At 57.5% G+C, this 17,324-nt stretch overlaps 1 protein-coding gene and 1 long non-coding RNA gene across 10 annotated transcripts in view; both read right to left on the bottom strand.

Annotated features, from left to right (window-relative positions):
* Positions 1-17,324, bottom strand: part of RGS12 (regulator of G protein signaling 12) — a 116,852-nt gene that overhangs the window by 77,964 nt on the left and 21,564 nt on the right. For 7 of the 9 annotated variants that reach the window (XR_014079635.1, XR_014079638.1, XM_081580418.1 and 4 more), the window contains exons 2-3: positions 15,174-17,104; positions 1,351-1,467 (exon numbers count right to left, since the gene is read on the bottom strand). Coding sequence is in view for 5 of the 9 variants with exons in the window: in XM_081580418.1 (XP_081436544.1) it covers positions 1,351-1,467; positions 15,174-17,030 (1,974 nt within the window). In the remaining 4 variants the exon portion in view is untranslated. The remainder of the gene's footprint in view (positions 1-1,350; positions 1,468-15,173; positions 17,105-17,324) is intronic. The other 2 variants (XM_081580495.1, XM_081580503.1) reach the window with 1 other exon arrangement.
* On the bottom strand, positions 9,732-11,630 carry LOC145542186 (uncharacterized). The gene is made up of 2 exons (XR_014079643.1): positions 11,587-11,630; positions 9,732-11,492 (listed from the first exon to the last, which is right to left on the bottom strand). It is a non-coding gene; the product is annotated as an uncharacterized LOC145542186 (long non-coding RNA).

The raw sequence follows: 17,324 nt of genomic DNA, 5'->3' as shown, positions 1-17,324 counted from the left end.
GACCGTGCTGCCTGGGTTGAGGGCAAGCGAGGGGTGAGCAGGCGGAGCACGTGGGGTTCTGGGCAGGGGGACTGATCCGTGTGACGCTACGATGGCGACTGCGAGCCCTCCTCCATCCGGCAAACCCTCAGCATGAGAGCGCCAGGGGCGGCCTCCACGCAAGCCTGAACTGAGGCTAAAAGTCACGCGCCCGAGTGGCCTCCACGCAAGCCCTGAACTGAGGCTAAAAGTCACGCGCCCGAGTGGCCTCCACGCAAGCCCTGAACTGAGGCTAAAAGTCACGGACCCAGCACGGCACGCACACAGAACTCCCGGTCCTTCCTGCTGAGCTTCTCTGTAAACCGACAACTGCTCAAGGAGTGAAGTCTACTCCTTTTTCCAGCGTTACAGATCAAAGAGAAGAGCCACACGAGGGGATACTGTCAGGACCTGTGGCTCAGAACCAAATCTTTAAAAGGGGGTATCAAAGGGAGCAGGACCCCTAGAAGCCTTCCTGGGACACACCCTCCTGCGCCCCCACCTCCTCTCTGCAGAAAAGCTTTCGCCTCCTGACTTTCCCCCAGTCCCACAGAGCAGATTCAACCAGAGAAGTGAGAAAGTGCGAAAACGAAAGAAGACCGTCAAGCAGGACAAAATAGTAACAGTTTAGCCATAAAACACAGTCAAGGACCTTTAGTTTCTGCTCAAGGGCTGCAGATACTATCCTGAGCCATGTCCTTGAGCTGTCTTGCAGACACTGAACAAACCCTCGCCAGGAGGAAGAGGTGAACTGCATGCTGCTCCCTAGCACCCAGACCCCAGACCAGCTGGAAGCAGAAGGCAGATGGTTGAGATTCCGCAACATCACCTTGTTACCTCACCACCAACCAACCGGAGAGCTGCCCGTGAGCTGATGAAGGGCCCCGTGAGCCCCTCCCCTGAAGCCCAGCACAGTCTGGGCCTCCTGAGCACGACCTGCCCGCTCCCCTCATCTGGGGCCACAATAAAGGCTGTGCAGTCCTTCCCCACAACCCAAGTCAGGGGATGAGCGTCTCTGTGCGTCGCACAAACGGACCCAAGTGTGGGTCACGACAGGCCCCCCAGGGGGTTCTCGTGTCTAGAACACTGTGTCCGGCACGCAGAGAGCACAGGACTTATCACGACTCTGCGTCGGCCGAGGAGCAGAGGGGATGGGTCAGGGCGGGCAGGGTGGATAGGGATGAGGCGCGGAGGGGCTGGACGTGCACAAACACTCGCCTTGAAGATCAAGGTTACAGGAGGGGGGGGGAAGGGAAGGGTGGGAGTCAATGATTCAGATGTATCATTTCTTAAAACCTGGAGAATAAAGGAAGAAACGCTGAAGTCACGTACCTCGAGATCATCCAGGGAGCGGGTGATGCTCAGCCTCCGGGACCTCCCGAAGGACCTCCGGCTGGAGGCACGCGGAGCCGGGGGCCCGAGTCCAATGCCCCGCCCGAACCTGGAGCCCTGAAACAAAGACAAAGACCCGTTACCATCTTGGGAGGGGACGCTGGTTCCACCTGACGCAGGGCGCCCCTGCAGAGACCAAGAGGAGGGAGGCCTCCAGGTCAATCTCACGGTACGTCAGGCAGCATGACCGAAAACACGCAGTTGAAAAGGGTCACCCAGGGGCCCCGGGCGTTCACTGGGCCACCGCCAGCTATGCGTCCGGAGCATGACCCCACCTCGACCCCACGTCCACGGGCAAGGGAAAGACACGAGCGCACGTCAGGGGAAGCTCGAGCAGGTGGAGGACGTCGTTAGTGATATAAAGGCTGGTTTTCGACAAGTTCGTGTTTTCACATAGTTTTATAAGCATTTTAGGAAATTAAAGCGTCTCGGAACGTTCAGCTGGTGTCTGAAGACCGAACCAAGCCTGTGGCATGAAACACCCAGCCATTAACCCATCTCATCCTTTCTCTGGGAAACGACCAGAATTAATTCACTGTCATTATGCCGGACGTCTCCCCAAACGTAGTTCAGCAAATAAGCCGTCACGTTTTAAAAATAAAAGGCATCACAGCTGAAAATCTCCGATGTCCTGGGAACGTGAAATCCTAAGTGAGCAGCTTCAGGCACAGAAGTTGCAAGTTTCTAAACACTTCAAGACCTCGGGTTCTCTGCTCCGCACCTGCAGAGGGACCCCAGGCATCTTGCGGAAAGACAAAACGTGCAGCACTTCCTTGTAAAGCCCTCTGGGCTAAGTTTCTGCACCGCCAACCTTGCAGACACACCCATGCCCCGCTGAACGCACCCCCGCCCTGAGTCCAAGTGGACTGAGTGGACAGAGTCCAAGCCCGGCTGTGCTGCAGGCTCTGAGTAGTGGGGGTTCAGAAAAACCACCCAGAGCGCAGCGTGTGAGCTGGAGCGAGGAAAAGCCTGAACTAACGGCAAAGAGGGAAGGAGAGCGGGAGACAGAGGCAGAGGGAGGATGGAGCTGACTCAGGGAGAGGAGACAGGGACGACCGGACTCCTCAGACGCATCGTCGCCGGCAGCAAAGAGGTCCCCGGCGCAGTAATGCACCACCACGCACTCCTCAGCCCCCACGTCCCAGCAAGAGCCCGGGCGCGGACACGTCCCCGCAAGTGCGTCCTCTGCGCGTCCACCCTGGGTGGGGCTGTGCTGTCAGCCTGCCCGCCGAGGTCCCTGGGTGATGCGATGCCCGCGGGACTGCCGTGCACGGGCCTCAGGGCAGCGGGGGGCAGGGAAGCAGGCCGGGAGGGAGCCGGGCCAGAGCCAGACCCCCGAGGGCCTGAGTGTCACCCCAAAAGTGAGCGGCCAGGGAGCCATGCAGGGGTGAGGCTGTGCGGGGCGGGGGCTTGGCCTCTAAGAAGCCAAGCTGCCCAGAAGACCTCCTTGTCCCCAGATGGGCCTGGGAGCCAGCACGCTGCCTCTCGGAGGCCGAGGAGAGGCCTGTGCCAGCCCCAGTGTGCTCTGAGACCCTCCCCCACCCACCAACCAGGGGTGAGCCTGTGCTGCCAACTGCGCTTCTGCTCCAGGGGACAGGCACCTGGCCCGGCCCAGGGCACTGCTCTGCAACACTGAGGGGCCCTCACGGGCCTCTTCCCTTCGTCCTGAAGTCCCCTCCTCCTCCGCCCACCTCCCTCTCCCACCCACACCTCCACCCTGGCTCACTGCTGGGCCTTGCTGGCAAGTTACTGGTATATTCTTGAGCAATATTTGTCTAATGCTTTTTCAGAAAATATGCCCTGAGCTGAGTCTGTGTGTGAGATGTGTTGGAATCCAGTGACCCCTTTGCAGACCCATGCCCCCACCCTGCCCCAGGCACCCCCCCAGTATGGCGTACCCTTTCGAGAATCTCCTTCAGCCCTGTTTTCCATAAACAGCCCCCCCAACCCCGGGGGAGGCGGTCCTGGAACCCAGGCCCCCAGCACGCCCACCTCCCAGGCAGGGGCTGCAGGGCCTCTGCTCTCCGTGCTCCCCTCGGAACACCTGCTTGGAGAACACAGGAGGGCAAAATAACCGGGGGCCAGGGGTCCTCACGGCGGCGTCTACGCTGGCCGTGCACAGGCTGGAGCTGGGCCGGACGTCAGAGCAGGCCTGAGCGGACCCCGCTCAGCAGGAGGTGTTGCAGCTCAGTGAAGCCAGAGTTCCTGCCCCTCCACCCCCACCCAGGCGTGACGAGCACCAAATTCTGGGCATTAATAAACTTCTGGAAAAGCCCCGCTGGCCTGGCGGCCCCTGCACCACGTCACTGGCTCTCCCCAGACAGAACTACTGACATGCAGGAGCAGTCACGGCAGGGCCCACAGCCCCGCTTTCTCCACAGCGCACTCTCCACCCTGCGGGCCAGGGCCGCCCCGGCCTCAGCTGAGGTCCGACCTCAGCATGGTCCCCGAGGGCCGCCTTCGTGTCCTCCCTAGACGAGGCGCAGAGCAGGGAGACAGACGGCGGGGTGAGGGCAGAACCCAAGCCGCCTGCCGCCACCCGTGGAGGGGCCTCCTGTAGCCCACGCGGTGAGCTGGCCAGGCCCGGCCGCAGCCAGACGGGTCTGCTTGGGGCCACGCGGCCACAGGGACCACACCCAGCTCTCATCTGAACAATCAGAACCAGGCACACCTGACTGAAGGGTGAAGACAAGACCGTCAGCCCGGTGGGGCAGGGCCGTGTCCCTGCTCAACCATGCCGACCACGCGGCAGGCGCTCTGTAAGCACTCACGGAACAAACCCCAGTGTCCGAGGCCGTCCAGCTTCCAACAGAGGCCAGACCAGCTGCAGGCTTCCCAGGAGACTCTGAGGAGCGAGGTTTCCAGCTGACGTACCTCTTCTGCTGAATCAGGCAGCGTCCAGGCAGAAAGCAGAGCCACCTCGACGGCCTCACAGAGAGTCACCATAAAGAACCTCCAACCGGGCACCAGAGAACCAAGAGGGCAAAAGGGACCCACGGTGCCAGGAGGCTGGGGCGGCACAGGAAAAGGAACCGTCTGATCTCTGCAGGCAGACGTGGGGCGGGCACACCAGGACCCCGGCCTCGGACCCTCGGGGGCACGGGTGACGGCTGGTGTCTGGGGCAGAGAGGCCCGGGGAGGCGGGGAACCGCACGCTGGACTCGGGCGGCGGGGAGCACTGCAGCCCCCCTCAGCCGCTGCGACCAGAGCCAGGCAGCGACCCAGCTGACCCGGGGGGAGCAGGGCGCAGAGCCCGTCCCGAGTCCGGCACAGAAGGAGGCCCTGGGGCCGAGGGACGAGAGCCGAACGGCCAGCACAGTTCGTGAGGTCCGGCTCCTACAAACCCCGCCCGTCAGCAAGAAGTCTAAGCCCAACGTCCAGTCAATTTTAGAACCAACAGAAATGCACTTCCAACATGGCCCTGGACAAACACGCAGAGGTGACTCGGGTGACGTGAGAGCTGAGGAAGGGCCCCTCTTCACTGCGAATCACCTTCTCGAGAAAGAAGCCGAGACTGGGTCTCCTGCTCAAGAAAGAAAAGGGAAACTGTGTCTGCTGTGGTTCAGTCGCTCAGTCGTGTCCAACTCCTTGCGACCCCATGGGCTACAGCACACCAGGCTCCCTTGTCCTTCACTATCTCGAGGACTTTGCTCAGATTCACGTCCCTTGAGCTGGTGATGCTATCTAACCTGTCAATCTCATTCTCCTGCCACCCCCTTCTCCTTTCGCCTTCAACCTTTCCCAGCACCAGGGTCTACCTGTAGAAAATTCTTAGAGATGGGAATACCTGACCATCTTACCTGTCCCCTGAGAAACGTGTTTGCGGGTCAAGAAGCAACAGTTAGCATGTGTACAAAAGGACAGTCATATCAAGACAGAAAATTAAGGAATATGCTTGTTTATTCAATAATGTCTAAGAGACAGGCAGTCATCAAGAGTGAAAACAGACACTTGTTTAAAAGACAGAAACACGGTATGTGGCAGAACTTCCAAGCCAGTAAAGGAGGTGATGAAGGAAGCAAGAAAGCCAACAACAGCCTTGAAAACAAAACACACAAACAAGGCAGGAAAGGAGAAGCCTAGGAAAAACACAAGCTTACAGACAGCACATGGCAACGTCATGGAACCAAGACTACACATGGCAGGAACCTCAATAAATATAAACGGACTGAATTCGCCAATTTATTCCAATCTTACTCCTGAATCTCAGAACATCAAATTGCATCAGGGTAAACAACCAACTACCTGCCACTCATAGTAACAATCCTAAAACATGAAAAAATAGAAAAGTTTATTAAAGACAGAAAATGCTGACTCAGAGAAGGCTTGTGTAGCAAAGTGTAACAGACCAACCAGATTTCACCTCTAACAGAGGTTGTTAAATAAAAGATTCAATACACCAAAAAGAGAAGAACGGGAGGAAAGGGGGTACAAATGCCACCACTGGTTTTATGACTTTGTGAGGTTAGAATAAACTAAACAATGAGAGAAGGGAAAACTACAAGACAGTCTTACTCTAAAGTATAGATGCGAAAATTCTACAATACTAGCAAGCCAAACCCTTCAATGAATAAAAAGACAAGCACAAGTTAGGCTTATCTCAGGAATGTAAACTGGGTTCAATATTTAGACTCTATCAGTATAATATAGCTTATTAGCATTTTAAAGGAGGAAGCCCATTTGATTGTCTCAAAGAGTGCAAAAGAACCAAAAAGGAAAGGCTGAAATTTAACACCCGTTCATGACGACAAGTATTAACAAGTAGGAACAGAAGCACTCCTGCCAAGGCAGCTGGGCACAGAAAGAAGCAAACACACTGTGCTTTTAAATATCACAGACGATGACATGTACAACTTTTACGTATGTACCGCTTATAATAGTAACAAGTCATATAAGGTATCCAGAAATAAGTTTGGTCAAACAATCTGAGAATAAATGTAGTCAACAATGTTTATGAAGGTAACCGTAAGATTTTACTGAAAGAAAATAAATAAAATCTAAACAAATGACGAGCGATACCATTTTCATGGACAGGATAGGGTATAGGATGTTTCATCCTGGATATGCTGTCCCAATAAAACAATCAATAGCATTTTGGGGGGGAGAATTTATTAGCTGATTACAAAATCTGTATGAAAGAGCAAGGCTCAAGCAACGCCAAGATCACATAAGGCATACCAGGTAGAAAGCTACAATTCTGAAGGTAAAGGGCAGTTGGAGCACTGACAGTGGAGGTCAGAGAATCAAGACCCACACGTATGTGGATGCGTGGCCCACGGCACGGCGCACCATCGGGCCTCCTGAGAACATGAATTCAGGGCTCCAACCGATTGTCCACATAGAGGGAAAAATCAACTTGTCGCCCACTTTACGCCATGCACAAAACTCAACTCCATAAAATGTTAGGGGGAAAAAAAGGAGAAAATCTTTCAGAGCTCAGGGTAGTCGTGAATGTGTTAAATCGAAAGTGCAAGAGAAAGGCTGACAAGCTGGACAACATGGAAGTCAGGAACTTCTGTTCATAAAGGTGACACAGCACGTGGAACACCGAGAGGGCATTCGGGGACTGTACGTAATCAGCAGGGGTTAACAGCCAGAGTCTATAACTCCTACCAATCAGAGAAGACGACCCAACAGAAAAATGGGCCAAGGTTTCAGTAGGCCCCTCAACAAAGAGGAAATCACATCTTTGTGATCGAGCAAATGCAAACTAAAGCCACAAGATACCACTTTACAACTAATAGGTGGAGGGAAAGTGGAGGAGCCTCACAAAGGCAAGTTTCGGCAAGCATGCGGGGCAATCTGAGCTCTGAGAGGAGCGGGTGCAGGCTGTCGGGAAAACGGCGTGCTTCTGCGTGGTGACGGCATTCTGAGCCAGTCTTACTGAGCTTGGAACCCGGACTAAAAGCCTCCAAGTCGTGGGACTCAGCGGTTAAACTAGGACGGACTAGATGGTGAGAACTCCAGGACATTTCAGAGGAGTGTGGCCTTGGACACCTCCTGAGAGAGGCTGGTCTTCTGTTCCTCCTGGAGACCTACCTGGACCGCAACGGCTGCGAGGAGAAGCCCTGGGCTCTCCCCTGAGGGCAGAGAGGCCGTGAGCAGAGTAAAGGTTTCCCTCCTGCCTCAGGAGGGGAAGAGGCAGCACGGGTGGAAGCTCCTGGACCCATCTGGGGGGGGTGCAGGGTGACACGGTTCTCACTGCTTCGCTCTGGGGCAAGGACTGGGCGTCGGGAGCCACAACACTAGCAGTTCTGTCCGTCAGTAATTCCATCTGCGCCGGCTCCAGAGACCTGTCTACTGTCAACATGGAGGAATACAGAGACCAAAAGCTCAACACTCAGCCCTGCTACAAAGCAGCCCTTCCATTCTTTGGACACACTGAGAAATGCCTTCATATTCACACCTGGAGACGTGTGCAAGAATGTTCACCAAAGCATCGTCTGTCATTTTGTTAATGGCTGTGTGTGAGTGTGTGTGTGTATGTGAGTGTGTGTGTGGTAGTGGTGGTGGTGTACTCACACAGTGGGTTGTTATATAGCTAAAATGATGAACTGCAGATGAAGATATCATGGATAAGTCTTTGAAGCGATATGCAGTATTAGAAAACAAGTTACAGAACACTGGGTTATAAAAGCCGTTTAAAGCCTGAGAAACAGCAAAACAAATCAATACGGGATTCAAGCACTTCAAAGCCTTCTGATTCTGGCAGGAACGTGGTGGCCACTTAGCTGGGAACATTCTCCCTTTTCCTGGCAACTATCTGAAGCCGAAGGACAGGAAGCGGCGGCCCCGTGTGCCCGCTCCCGTGCCGCCCGTCTCCTCCACCTGGGTGTCCTCCCCTCTGCGCTCCGGAAGGCGTCCAGCTCCTCTGGAAGCCCTGCTCCGCCGGGTCCAGGGGGGGTCGAGCGCTCCTCCCAGGGGGAGCACGGGGTGCACACGGTCTGGAGGACCGCCTCGTGCAGGACAAGCAAGCGCAGGGAGCAGAGGAGCCCGGCATGCCGCCCCGGCATCCCCACGTCCAGTCCCCGCGTCCCGTCCCGGCGTCCCCGCGTCCCGTCCCGGCATCCCCGCGTTCCCGTGTCCCGTCCCCACGTCCCGTCCCAGCATCCCGTCCCGGCGTCCAGCCCGGGGCAGGGCACCTCCACCAGCGGGGCGGGCCCTGTTATCTCCGAGACCAGCTGACCCTCCCCATCGTCCTGGCCTCCTCCACCACTGACTCCCAGAGAGAGCCAGGCAACGCTGAGCAAGGGCGCTGTTTACAAGGGGGGAAGATCAAAGCCGCTCTTTTTAGAGGCAGTTAAATCACCGGGCCTCGACCAGCCTTTTCAGTATTCTCCAGATTTTTTTTTAACAGTCTATTTTAAAACTTCCTCTCATTGTACTAGAAGAGAGGTCAGTCTGTTGAATCCGATACTGTCCTCGTGGGAGGACGGATGAGCCTGTCATTAGCAAAGCCACAGAAATACTCATAAGGCTTCCAGCACCAATCGTCACTTTGATCTTAATAAATAATTACTAAAATAATTCTAAATTTTTTCTTCAAATGCATTCTTTTTAGTTAAGTAAAACATGTTCAGATTCCCATAATAAAAAAATCAAAACGACAAAAAAATAAACTTCTAACATCCTGGCCCCTTCCTAGTTTTCACTTACTGCCCTGGGTAACTAGTTCTCTGTGTTTGAACTGTTTCCTTTTAATTTCTTCTATATGTTTACATATAAATATGTGTACACTTTAAAATGTATAGATTTATTTAGGGGATATTGAAATGCTTTACACAAAAGCGGGGCCATGTTAAATGCGCGCGTGACCATGAGGGCTGCCCACACGCGTCACTCTCCACCCCACCCACCTCCCACCCCCGGCAGGACCACAGGCGCCCGGCTGCACATTCGCCTCCCCTGCAGCAGGTACGTCACGTGACGAGGCCGGGCCCATGGGCAGCAGCAAGAGGGTCCCTGCAGCTTCTGCTGGACCTCCACCCCCCCGCCCCCCCTGCAGACCCCCCCACCGCCTCCCACCCGTCCTCCTGCAGGCTGGAATGTGGACAGACACCATCTCACCCCTGCAGAGCGGCTGTCTTCAACCTCAAGTTCAAGCGCAGGCACGTGTGGGAGCATGGAGAGAACACCACAGAAGGGACACGGCTCCTGACGAGGGGGGGCCTCCATGCCGGCCCTGGGCAGCCCACCCAGGCCGATCAGGGGGAGCACAGCCCTGCGGGTTCAAGCCACACAAGGTCCTGTGTATCAGACTGAAACCCATCACTCGTAAATGAGCGCATGTAGCCTACTGCATGAAAATACATCATTCCTAATGCCATTGTCAACAAGCGCGTTTTATTCAATCAAAAAAATGTCGGTGATGACCACTGCTGCCAATTCGGAAATGACCCACTCTTGAACGCCTCCCCTCCTGCGTCCCCCGAGAGCCTCTCTGGGGCGGCTGGCCTCAGGCCCTGGAGAGGTGTCCACCTGAACAGGCCCGAGTCAGAACATGGGCCTCCTCTTTGGCTGCTTCCCCTCCGGGCTTCACAGCAGAAAGGGGTCCCGGAAAGCCGAGATCCGGACTGAGCCAAGGTACAAAGGACGAGGGGACAGCGACCACGCCCGGCAAAGGCGCGTAACGAAGAGAGGACCATCTGGACACAGAGGGGATAGGAACTGGGGACCAGCTGGTGACCGAATGCAGCGATAAGAGTCCTGCTAACAGTCGGCTTCCTTCGTGCAGACAGAATAGAAAGGCTCTGTGCCAGGAGCTCCGGAGGGAACATTTAACAGAAAGAGCTGTTGAGCAGGACATGGAAGCAATCACGAGCACCCGAGGGTGGAGGGGAGAGACAGACAGAACGTGTGCCCCTCAGGGGCCCCTCCCAGCCTGGGATCAGGCCTGCTTGCCCCCCACTGGTCACAGGCTACCCGCTCAGGGGCACAGTCAGCTGAGGCCAGCTGAAACGGAGAAGCTGGGTGAGATGTCCACTGGGGCATGCAGAGCTCCTCAGGGCCCTGGAGGGCCGTGCCCGTCCCAAGGCTGTGCCAGTAGGGCAGAGCCGGCCCGTCAGGATCGAAGGCCCAGGCAGGTGACAGGTGCCCGTCTGAGCACCGGAGGCTCCACGTGCACCAGGCCCCTCGGCGAAGACCAAGACTGACCAGCTCCAGGCACATAGGGGAACCTCTGCGCAGTCAGCCGCTCAGCTCTAAGTGAAACACACCGAGGCTCGAGGCCACATACAACGAAGGCCCTGGACCAAATTTGCTCAGAACAGCCAGTGCAGGAACATCAGCAAACACAAGGACGCTGCGTGGGGACGGTGCTGGGGGAGGGCAGCAGAGGGCACGGGGCTGGGCGGGGCTGGGCTGGGCTGGCACCCCAGGCTCTCCCTCTCGGCACTGAGCACTTAGCACCTTCTGTGCCGCCGGGGGACGTGGAGCTGGGTCGTGCGGACAGCGCTTTGCCTGCAGGGCCATGCTGGTTCCCACGGGGCTGTCTTCCAGTGGCGGGAGCGGACTGTGCCATCCTGGCCACATTCTCCTGGGGCCATCGCCCGGGGGCAGCCTGCTCCCTGGCAGCCGGCGCCACCCAAGAGCCCGGCTGCCCCGTGGGCCTGCCCCTCTGGCTCTGAGTCCCTGCCCTCGCCCCCTCCGCGGCTTCCTCCGCAGGGCTCTCACTCGCAATCCCTCGGCGGTGAGCCAGCTCTCGTCTGGTTCTTCCTGATAACTTCTCCCCGTTCAACTCGCGGGCGTGTATTCTGTCTCCCGGCCGGATCCTGATGGACGCAGCCTGATTCTGCAGAGTAAGACACTGAAGCCACGGTCTCCATGGAGAGGAACTGACAGCAATTCCGGACACCACCTACCCAACCTTCCACCATCTCTGGCATCACTCCCTCCCACGCCTAACGCCTCTTCCTCTTGGCATTTCTGGCACTTCCGGTCTCCATCCCTTCCTGGCCTGTCCTCTGCTCATACAGAGCTGGCCTCACGCCAGCTCAGGCCAGGCCAGCAGGGACACGAGGAGACCCAGCTTAGGACGCTGGACGATTCCGCCACTCCAGCTGGGGCCGTGGGGTTAGACTGTGCTAAAAGGAGGAGAACCCACTTAGCAAAGAGCATTGTATACACTTCCAGAGACTGGAGCTGGGATGCAGTAACATACAATCTATTACTACTTACATTTGGATAAACTGTGTCCATCACGTCGCAAGGCGAATGCCACCTGACTACTGGCAAGTTGCTGGATGTGCATAAACCTACTCTCCTTATCAGTAAGATGATGAGCTCGAAGCATCCCTATTCAGGTCAGATAAGGAGATAAAGCGGACTACAAACAGTGAACGCTAGGGCGCCACTCCCCAGCACCGCAGACATCCCCACGCCAAGGGCTTCGTTCTTTTGTTACAGTGTAAGAAGCAACAGCCAATGCCTTCCTTTTCACTACATTTTTGTTCAAGGTGAGAGAACATTAAAAAGAAGTCCAAGACCCTCCTAAGTACAGACCACTGATCTCTGACAAAGGGGCAAAGGCAACGTGAGAGAACAATGCTAGTCTTTTCTACAAAGGGTGCTGGAACAACAGGCATCCACAGCCAAAAACTGAATCTAGACACAGAACTCACATCCTTCAGAAAATTAACTCCAAGTGGACCACAGACACCGGTGTAAAACAAAAAGTCAAAAAACTCCTAGAAGATAGCGCAGGAGAAGACCAGGTGAGCACGGATTCAGGATGTGTCTAGTTCAGCACCAAAGACACGACCCATGAAAGACAGAATTGACAAGCTGCTGGGCTTCATCAAAATTAAGAACTTTTCTCTGTGAAAGACGGTATCAAGAGAATGAAGACAAGTCACAGAATGGGAGAAAATATTTGCAAGAGACACACATAACGAAGGACTATCATCCAAAATAAACAAAGAACTCGTAAAACTCAACAGTAAGAAAGCAAACAGCCCAGGACTCAGGGCTCCCCTGGCAGTCGAGTGGTTAAGGCTCCGCACTCTCAGTGCGGAGGGCGTGGGTCTGACCCCTGGTCGAGAGAAACTAAGACCCCACATGCCATGCTGTGTGGCCAAACAATCTGATAAAAAATGGGCCACAGATCTTAACAGACTCCTCACCAAAGATACACAGATGACAAGTAAGTACAGGAAAAGACTTCAACATCACACGTCATCAGGGACATGCAAGTTAAAACAATGAGATACCACTACACAAGCATCAGAATGGCAAAAATGCTGAACACTGACACGCACGCAACTGGGGCCAGAAAGTGAAGCAACAGAAACTTTCATCGTTGCTGGCAGAAATGCAAAATGGTGCAGTCACTTTGGAAGATACTTTCTTACAAAGCAACACACACCCTGAGCCCACACAATTCAGAAATCTCACTTCCTTAGAGCTTACCCACAGGAGTTAAAAACTTACACCCACACAAAAACCTGCACACAGATGTTTAGATCAGTTTTATTCAGAGCTGCCAGAACCTGGAAGCAACCAAAGTGTCCTTCAGAAGGGGAATGGATAAATAAACTGTGATGCCCCCAGACAATGGGATATTATTAGCACTAAAGGAAAATCAGCCATCAAGCCATGAAAAGACAAGGCTTTTACTTAAATGCATATGACTAAGTGAAAGAAGCCAATCTGAAAAAGCTATACGCCACGGAGAAGGAAATGGCAACCCACTCCAGTATTCTTGCCTAGAGAATTCCGTGGACAGAGGAGCCTGGTGGGCTGCTGTCCATGGGGTCGCACAGAGTCGGACACGACTGAAGCGACTTAGCATGCGTGCATATGCTCTACTGGCATTCTGAAAGAGGCGGAAGAGTGGAGACAGTAAAAAGAGTGAGTGATGACCAGGAGCTGATAGAAGGGAGAATAGGCAGTCAGAGCACCGAGGCTGTTTAAGGCAGTGAAAACCGCTCTGCATGACCCCAATGGTGAACACACGTCCTTATGCGTCTATGCGAGCCCACAGGACACACACCACAAGAGCGACCCCAGTACAAACTGTGGAGTCCGGGTCTGCTGATGGTGACAAAGGTCCCCCTGGGGGGGAACGGGGCCAGGGGGAGGCTGTGCCCTTTGAGGACAGAGGACACTCTCTGTGCCGGCTCCTCAATTTCATTAGAAACCTAAAACGGCTCTAAAAGACAGTCTTTGGAAAAACAGAAAGAAGTCCAAGGTTTGAATCATGATCCAGCTTTATCCTGACAGCTGACCTTAGACAAGTCCTTAGCCCCTGGAGGACCAGTCACCTGCCTGGGGGAGCACAGCACAACACCACTGTCTCGGGGTCCCTGAGGTCAGACCCCCGGCCCCGAGGAGTCTGAGACAGCGTGGAGCTGGACGGGGCCGATGGGCACCTCCCACCAAGTGGACAGACGTGAGGTGCACTGCCGTCCACCAGACAGACAGGCTGTGCTCCTGTCAGCGTAATGCTTCCCCGACACAGTGGCAGTGGAGAGATACCACTCGCAGGGTATGTGCCCAAAGAGAGGGCCGACTCCTATCCTCCAGATAACGCTTCAGCCACCTTCCGGGGCCGCTCCTCCCCAGCCCCTCCCCGACCCAACAGGGGAGCCCAGGTGGAAGCTGCCGCCCACTCGTCCACGCCGCAGGTGGTCCAGCGGGAGCGGGTGGCAAGGCGACTCCGGCCAGGGAGCTCAGAGCCGGGGAACTGGGGGAGGCGCCCTCGAGGCAGAACCCCCGAGCCCGGCCACTGTGGGAACGTGGTCAAGCCCTGTGATTACAGCTATGTTTATAAAAGCACGGGTCTGCGCTCAGACACAGCACAGGGTCACCCGGTAGTCGTGGGAGGTAAAACCCTCAGAGACTGTCCTCTCCCCTCCAGAAGAGAGGTTTCACATCAGACCTGGGAAGGGGTCGGGTCTCGAGGAGGACAGCCTCGGACCCCACAGCCCAGCCCCTTCTCTACTCTGACCCCACCCGACCCGCCAACACCTTCCCGAGGCTTCTGGGATTTTCAGCTTCTGGGAACAGAGGTGTGAACAAACACAGAAAAGGTACTTTAAATCACAAAGGTCCTCTGAGAACAGTTCCTCTGAAACCACCTGAGCTGCGAGCCAGCCCCCCCTGTTCCAACCGGCACCCCTCTCTCAGCCCTCCCGCCAGCACTCGCTGGGGGCCCGGGCTGGCTCAGACGGTACAGAACCCGCCTGCCAATTTTTGCAGGTTCAATCCCTGGGTCAGGAAGACCCCTGGAGGAGGAAATGGTAGCTCACTCCAGTATTCTTGCCTAGGAAATCTTATGGACAGAGGAGCCTGGCGGGCTACAGTCCCTGGGGTCGCAAAGAGTTGGACACGACGAAGGGACTCACGCTTGGACTGTGTAGTCCAAGCCTGCCCCGAGCTGTCTGCTGCTGACTTCACCCGGCGTTTTCTCGTAGCAGCACCTGCTGGGTGGAGGAAACGCCGCGGGGAAGCTCACTGTGCCGAAGGGAACAGGCTGAGCGTCCAGAACTTGCCCCCGTGGCACCCGACGCAGCAGGAAAGGGTGGGAAGCGGGAGGAGGGCCTCACCCTGACCGGGCGCTCAGCGGCCCCCCACCGCCACCTGTCCCACCTGAGGCCCGCCTGGCCCCACCCAGAGCCCCGGCGCACCCGAGGGAGGGGCCGTGAGGCTGCCGGAGGCCACCCGGGCCGGGCGGGAGGAAGCAGGCCACACAGGTGTCGGCATCCATCGGTAACTGACCAAGTCAGGAACAATGCTCGCCTCCCCAACCCTCCCTCCAGGCTCACCTTTTTGTCTTCCTTGGTCTTCCTAACACTTCGATGGGGGCCGAAGAAGTTCTGCACGCCTAGGGCCTTCCTGGCCCAGTCCCTCCGCTGGGTGCTGGGCGGGGGCTGGGCTGGGCTGCCCTCCATACGGTAGCGGTCGGCGGGAATCTTGCTCATGGGCGGGGGCAGCGTGCCGCAGTTGATGCTGGACCAGCCGTCTGTGGAGTCGGTGTAAGACTCCTGGTCGCTGACGTGCCCGCACTGCCACTCCTGCAGCACGTGGACCGGGAGCCACCGCTGGCTGGAGCCACCGCCGGGGCCCGCGGCACCCCTCCTGGAAGGCGGGACCGGACACCTCAGGGGGACCGGGGGGCCCTCCACGTGTGAAGCGGGCCCCAGGTGCTTACCGAGGTCCCGGCCCCTGTCAGCCTGCGGGGTGGCCTCTAACGGGGCCCCCTCGGGGTCGAGGCAGAAGGCCCCGTTCCAGGGGGCGGCCCAGGGCTGGGGGCCCCTCCCGCCCGCGCCCTCCCAGGCGCTGCCACCAGGGCCGTGCCTGCTGGAGGCGGCGCCCAGGTCCACCACGAGCACGCGGCTGCTCCTGTCCTCGGGGCTGAAGTTCCCGATGCCGCTGTCGCTGTTGCTGCTGGTGCTGGTGTTCTGGTGGGCGTCCGCGTCCCCGTCGGCAAAGGCCCGGGCCCGCACGCCCTCGATCAGCTCGCCCATGTCCCGGTAGAGCACCGAGATGAACTGCAGGACGGGCAGCGAGGATGCGGGGAACTCCAGGCAGCCGTTGGTGTCGGGGTCGGCCGTGCACTCAAAGCCGAAGCGCCGGGCAATGCCCTGGTGGATCTTGTGGCTGAACAGGTCGGGGTCCGCCATGAACACGTGGCAGGACGTCCGCAGGACGCCATCCTCCTCCTGCGCCAGGCTCCCGTCGTCGCCCGCCTGCATGGTCACCAGCCCGAAAAACCTCCTGTCGTCCGGGCACACGGCGCTGAAGGCCAGCCTCTCGGCCGGGTAGCGGGCCAGCACGGCCGCCTTGTCCGTGCACAGCTGCACACAGTCGTGCATGACCTTCATGGTCACCAGCGAGTGGATCTTTTGCTCGGCCCGCAGGCGCCGCAGGCAGCCCCGGATGGCCTGCACGCTGTCCGACTCCAGGCTGCAGCTGGTGGATGGCAGCTCGATGGAGCCCAGGTAGCCCACGACCATGGCCACGTTGAGAATGCTTGCATCCAGCCCAAAGTCCTCAGGAGCCTCCAGCCCCGCGCCAAAAGCAGAACCGTGGTTCCCCGCTTTGGGCGTCTCCTTAGAAGGCAGGCTGCGATGAGGATTACTTGCACTCTCGTGTGCAAGGTCAAGGTCACACCGGCCCGGCACCGACTCTGCAAGCGACTTCTGCTTTAGCTTTAGGGGCTCCGAGCTGCTGGCTCGAAGGCCAGGGTTCTCAAAGATCATGCTGAAAATCCCTCCCGACTGCATTTCCTCAACGACTCTCTCTGCCCTGTTTATTCCTAAGGCCTTGGAGTCGAGCCTGGGCTTCAGCCAGCCCTTCCCTTCGTAAACGCCGCCCTCCTCGTCACTGGAGCAGGACTCCGGGCGGCCGCCGCCCTCCGCGACCACCATGTGCAGCACCCCAGAGCATTTCCCGATCAACTTCACCACGTCTTCGTGGGACGCCTTCTTCACGTTGATCTCGTTGACGGCCAGGATCTGGTCGCCGGCGCGGAGGCCCACGAGGTCGGCAGGGCTGCCCCTGAGGACGCAGCTGAGCACGCAGGGCGCCTGGCCCGAGAGCGTGAAGCCGTAGCCGGCGCGGCCCCGGGCCACCTCCACGGGGCGCAGGCGCGCGGGCGCCGGGTCCCCCGCTCGGAACATGTCCGCCGCGCCCGGCGCATCGCTCACCCCGCTGGCCGGCCCATGGCGCGAGGCTGTCTCCTCGGAGGGGCGCCCTGGGGAGGAAGAAGAAAGAGCTGGTTGCTGAAGACTGCACCCCGCGCGGCGTGCTTGCTTAAACACGAACGGGCAGCTCACAGCGCGGCCGCCCCGGGGCAACGCGCAGGCCTGCTGTCCTTCCGACCCCCACCCCCGGTCCGAGGGGCTCAGACTCCAGCAGAACCTGCCCCTCGGGTCTGGACGCCGAGAGGCGCACCCCGGGACCGCACGGCTCAG

The sequence above is a fragment of the Giraffa tippelskirchi genome, chromosome 1 (assembly GCF_054371585.1).
Source record: "Giraffa tippelskirchi isolate mGirTip1 chromosome 1, T2T-mGirTip1v1.2.pri, whole genome shotgun sequence".
In the NCBI taxonomy this organism is placed as follows: Eukaryota; Metazoa; Chordata; class Mammalia; order Artiodactyla; family Giraffidae; genus Giraffa; species Giraffa tippelskirchi.
The sequence above is the reverse complement of the archived record's forward strand: the minus strand, read 5'-3'. Positions and strand labels throughout refer to the sequence as shown.